Raw genomic sequence first — 5,280 nt, forward strand, 5'->3', positions numbered from 1 at the left:
GCGGGGCCTGAGAGGGTGCAGGACGCCTGCCGTGGGGGCCAGGACTCTGCCCCATCCTGGGCCTCAATTCCCCTGCCAGGGGCTCTGGCCCCAGCCCCGGCCCCGGCCCCGGCCCCGGCCTCAGCCTTCATGAGGCCCAGGCCACCTGCAAGTGCCCACCCTTCCCTGTCCCGGCCCCCAGTCTCCACCGAAGAGCCCTGAGCTCGGGCTGAGCCCAGCCACCTCCCGAGGACTTTCCAGTAAGGAAATGGCAACGAGTGGAGGTGAAGTCCCTGTTCTCAGCTCTGCCACTTGTGGGGCCCTCGATGGCCCCACTGCCACCCTCACTGGCATGCTGGCCCCCGGCAGGCTTCGCACCCATGGGGAGGAGAGCTGCATGGCAGGGCCCAGGCCGCAGGAAGAGGAGCTTCCCGGCCAGCCCAGGCCGGCCCGTCCCGGTCCTGTCACCCTGGCCCCAACTATTAAAGTGCCATTTCCTGACTGGACCTGAGCCAGTGCATCTCCGCGGACCCCCTTGTGTCCGGCTGCTTCATGTCCCAGGAAAGCCCGAGGCTGTGCTGCACAGAACAGCTTTATAAGGGGTCCCCATCACAGGCGGGCATCGTAGTAGTACTCGGCCATGTCTGGTCCGTCCCGCTTGCGCTGCTGGGCTTGCGACAGGAGTGGACGAGGCCCTCGTGGCCATGGGTGCTTGGGGCGGATCCCGTAGTCTAAGAAGAGAGGAGGGGGATGGGAGCAGAAGCTGGTGCAGATGGGCTGCAGTCACCCTTCAGCAGAGGCTCTGGATCGAGACCCTGAGTCTGGCCCTGGTGCCCTCTGCCACCAGGGAAGGGTGCGGCGGGGAGGGGACAGGAGGGAGTGAAAACCTACCATCCACCAGGCCGGAAAGTGGCTGTGCGAGTTCCAGGGGGGCTGCGAATTCCTCAGGGACAGACCGCTGAGACCTGTGGAAATGCTGAGTGCTCAGCCCTGGCCTGGGGCCACTGCCGCCTGCCTGGGCACGGGGGACTTGATAGGCCTCCCACACCCAGGATGCCGGGGTGGGCAGGAGGGGTCTGGGGCCCTCGGAGTTACCGCAGAGGCTGGGGGCCGAGGACGGCAGCTACCAGGATGAGGTGGAAGAGGAAGAGGCTGAGCCTGGCCCTGGGGTGCAGGGCCCCCAGCATGGCAAGAACCATCTCCAACCAGTCCTGCTCCAGCCCTCTGCTGCCCCTCCCCCGACAGCAGCACGGAACCGCTGCCCCTGCCTTCCGGGGCCACCTCACAAAGGGCATTAGCTCAGGCCCTGGCGGTGGCACCTGCTCTGGGGCGAGGCCAGGAGCCTCCATGCCCAGGTGGTTTTGTATGTCACTGACACGTGGGCCAACAGGCGCCAAGCCAGATCGTGCTCTGGTGTTCAGGGGCACGGACCTTGGGGCCAGCTCTCGGTTTGTCGTGACTATGCCCCTGGCTAGCCAGACAAATGTCACTCTCTCTGTGCCTCAGTTTCCTTATCTAGTGTGCCAAGGTCGTGCACAGGAAGCAGCAGGTCTCGAAGTCCTTCCCACGTGGAGCCCCAGCTGGCCCCTTGGTCTTCTCTCCCCTCCCACTGGTTCTCAGCAGTCCCAGGAAGGTCCTGCCAAGTGGGTCACTTGGCCTGACCTGCTCAGAGCCACCAGGAGTCACAAGCCCCTCGCATCCACCACCCGAGGGCCTTCCCCACCTGGCTCCCTGCAACTCCCACAGCCCGATACAGGGCCCCCCACCCCCACCCTCGAGGCTGGTGGAGGGTTCCCAAGGGAGGTGCCAAGGGTTGGGCCTGCTCCTCCAGGGTGGGCGTAAGGGAGGGCCATTTTGTTCACTTCGATACCCCTCGTGTGCCCGAGGTGGCACTGTGGCCGCCACAGGAAGACTGCTTCCAGGTCAGTGACGAGGGAACCCAGCCCACTGGACAGCGCAGACCGGGCTCACGTCAGAACTGCAGGCGCTTTAGAAACAAAACTGGTGGGGTGGGGTGTTGACAAGGCCTGAGTCCCAGAGCAGCGGCTGGAAAACTGGGCACGTGTTTGCGCGCATGCCCCAGAGCCCAAAACCCTGGATGGCAGCGTGGCCCTCCCCCGGCGCCTTCTCACTGTCTCTCCCAAGCACACGTGCTCCGTGGCAAAAAAAATCCAAATCCCTGGCCCCAGTGCCACTCTGTGGGGTCATGAGGACGGGGCCTGGGGTCCACAGTCCTGGTAACCCAGGTGCTTGGGAGACCGCAGGCCTGAGGGCTGGCCCAGGCCATCTCCACCCCGGCCCTGGCCCCACTCCTGGTCCCGAGTGTCCTGAGGGCAGTAGGTTCCGCCGTCCCTTCGGCTCAGCCCGCTCCGTGCTGAGCCCACACGCCAGCTCCCCGTGCGCACCTCCCCTCACGTCCCCTGCCTGAGCACTGGGTCTCCATCTGCGATCCCCAGGAACTGGATTCTGCCCGTCTCCGAAGCCCCTTGGCCCACATGTTCCTGGAAGCCATGGCCCTCTTCCTCCCCAAGGCCTGCTGGGGTTACACCTCGTCTCCCACAGTCATTGCCTTAACTCGGCCCCATCACAGGTCTCTGCCCACGAGTCTGTCCCTGCTGAGGCTGCTGGAGCGTGTCCAGGAGCACGAGCCCTCCGGGGCCTCCCATGGACCAGGCCCGAGCGCCTTGCCCAGGTATCTGACGCCCGCTCCATCTGACCCTGCCCTGTTCTGCCCCGGCCACAACAGCACCTCATACTGTCCAGTGCCACGGGGACCGCAGCACGCCTGCGGCCCAGACTCACAGACAGCTGAGCAGTCCCCAACCTGCCCAAACGAAGGCTTGCTCACCCGACACTGCCTGCCGGCCCACCACTAGACCGCTTTCTGGACACTTACGCAGCGCCCCCAGGGTAACGCACGCACCTGCCCGCCTGTCCCCTCCACTAGTGGGCAGAGCTGGCGGGTGAGAACTGTGCCTCAGTCATCTGACTGCCCTGCACATGGCACAGGGCCTGGGTCAGAGCACGGGCCCGAGGCACTGACAAGGCTCAGCTGAAGGTCACGAGCCAGGGCTCTGGTCCTGCCCAAAAGGCCAGCCCTCCCCTTCCCCCCTGTAAGTGCCTCTGTCCCCCAGCCCAGGACCCAGGGGACATGTCAGGGGAGGCTGGTCCTTCCCAGGGTGGCTCTCCACGGAGCGGGGCAAGGCAGAGGACACAGGGGCCTCCACAACCCAAGGGGTGCCATGTGGTTTGTGACCCAGCAGGAGAGCTTGCTGTTCAGAGGGCACAGGAGGCAGGGGCAGCTGAGATGGGCAGGGTCTGGTAGAGACCAGCCCGCAGCCCACGCCCCACACGGCCCAGGCCCTGCCCTCCACGGTAGCCCTCATGGATGCAGGCTGACTTGGGCCCCCAGGAACTGAAAGGGTGTGGGGGGGAGATCCCACCCCCTACCCCCAAACTTGCAGCTGGCTTTCTCCCAGGGCTGCCTGACATCCATCCCCTTCAGAAGAAAAGCTTTTTAGTCTTGACCGGGAACTCGGGCTTGCAATGCAGCTGGCCTCACCACCCACCAGGCTGCGTGTGGTCCAGGCAGGATGGTGGCATGGTGGCCGAGGGCAGCTGGACGGGGGAGGGACAGAGGCCCTGGCCTGGGAGACCTATTGGACCCACTGCTAAGGTCCAGCAAGGTCCATCTTCCCCAGGGACCAGTGAGAGAAGCAGCTTATTCCTGTAGCTGCCTCGGCACGCAGGTCCCCATGCTAGAGGTTAAGTCCCATCTTTCTGTGCCCAGAGGAACCCGGATGGCAGTCCTGGTGCAGTCTCGGCCCAGCGCAGGCGGCAGTGGCTCCATGGCCGGAGGGGGAATCCACTGTAGGTCTGAGGAATGCTGGTGGTGACCAGGGCTGGGTGCAGGGCCCAGTTGGGGAGGGGCCAGGCACGCTGGGCGGTGGGCACGCAGAGGCCACATGCTAGAACAGTGCCAGAGTCAGTTTTATTGGGGAGGTGGGGTCTGGGGGGCCAAAGGGATGAGGCAGTCCTTGCTCAGAGTGGCAGAGCACACTGCCCTGCCCTCCCTGCACCCCACTCCCAGGACGTCTGTCAGCCCCAACTGTAAAAATAAATTTTCTGCCAGGTGGGCAAGTACTCCATGAGCGGCCCTGCAGGAGAGAGGAAGAAGTCAGGATGCGGGCAGACCCAGTCTGCTGTTCTTGGGGCTTCGCAGCCACTGCCCTCAGCACAGCCAAGAGCCAGCAGGGCAGGAGCCCCTCCCCTACGACAGGGTCCAGGCTCCCACCAGATGAGATGGCCTCAGGGTGGCCTAAAAGGCCCTCCTCTCTAGGGCACCCGCCCTCCAGCCAGGCTTGGCTCAGTCCCAGGAGCTGTCACCCACCCAACCCTGACCTCCAGGCTCCCTCCCAGCTGTGCCAAGAATCAACTACAAAGCGACGAGGCCACACAAGTGCCCTACAACATTCCAGTCCTCACCCGCCCACCGGTACCTACTCGTGACCAGGCCGATGCCAGGAACGTGGTCTGCCAACAGCTGGAGCAGGAAGAGGATCTTGGCCCTGTGGGAGACGATAAACGGGGAGTAGTCTGGGTGAGGGTGCAGCTCCTGCAAATGAGGCAGCTGAAAGCACCTCCGCTGCCCCCTGGACTGGGAAACACCGCCCCCGTCCCCCCAGACTGAAAGCTGACCCTTCAACTGAAAGCTGCCCACTGAACTGAAAACTCTCCCCTGGACTGAACATGGTGCATCCAAGGATCGGGTCACTTCTGGGGGCTCAGACGGACTAACCCATGGCCACAGCCCTGGGATTCTCAAAGCTCAGCCTTGGGATTCAGCTCACTCCCGTCACCTCAGACACCGTCTTTTCCACTCTCTCTCTTTTCCTTCCATGGAGATTCAATGAATGCTTGGAAGGCCCACATATGGAGCAGCGCCAGGGCGGGAGGTGGAGGGTCAGGGCTGATGGCCCAGCCCTGCCCCGAGGAGCCTATATCTGGCACAAGAGCTGGGCCACAAAGAAGCTTCATGAGCCACCCTTGAGGTAGCCAGGCCCTGGGCAGGGACACAATGCCAAGAAGGGCACAGTTTGCTTGGAGGAAGGGGCAGGACCAAGACTGTTTTTTTTTTTTTTTAATTATTTAATTTTATTTATTTGTTCATGTTAATTTGACCAGAGAAAGACACACACACACAGAGAAGGAAAGTGAGAAAGCCACCAGTTCTGGGACTCGAACCATAGTCAGCCATGTGGAAGTGTCCAGCACCTTAACCACCATATCACCTGCAGGGCC

General features: G+C 63.3%; 2 protein-coding genes across 2 annotated transcripts in view; both read right to left on the reverse strand.

Annotated features, from left to right (window-relative positions):
- Positions 1-558: 558 nt before the first annotated feature.
- On the reverse strand, positions 559-1,246 carry FREY1 (Frey regulator of sperm-oocyte fusion 1). The gene is made up of 3 exons (XM_006157769.2): positions 1,075-1,246; positions 871-944; positions 559-710 (listed from the first exon to the last, which is right to left on the reverse strand). The coding sequence occupies exons 1-3, from the start codon at positions 1,176-1,178 to the stop codon at positions 589-591; spliced, it is 300 nt and encodes a 99-aa protein (XP_006157831.1). The 5' UTR covers positions 1,179-1,246; the 3' UTR covers positions 559-588.
- A 2,702-nt stretch (positions 1,247-3,948) lies between these two features.
- The window catches only part of PEX16 (peroxisomal biogenesis factor 16), a gene marked incomplete in the record, with an annotated part of 7,817 nt that continues 6,485 nt past the window's right edge, over positions 3,949-5,280 (reverse strand). Inside the window, 2 exon segments of the mRNA XM_027775404.1 lie at positions 3,949-4,136; positions 4,483-4,547. Coding sequence (XP_027631205.1) covers positions 4,078-4,136; positions 4,483-4,547 — 124 coding nt within the window.

This window comes from Tupaia chinensis, unplaced genomic scaffold, assembly GCF_000334495.1.
Source record: "Tupaia chinensis unplaced genomic scaffold, TupChi_1.0 Scaffold000561_1, whole genome shotgun sequence".
Lineage (NCBI taxonomy): Eukaryota > Metazoa > Chordata > Mammalia > Scandentia > Tupaiidae > Tupaia > Tupaia belangeri.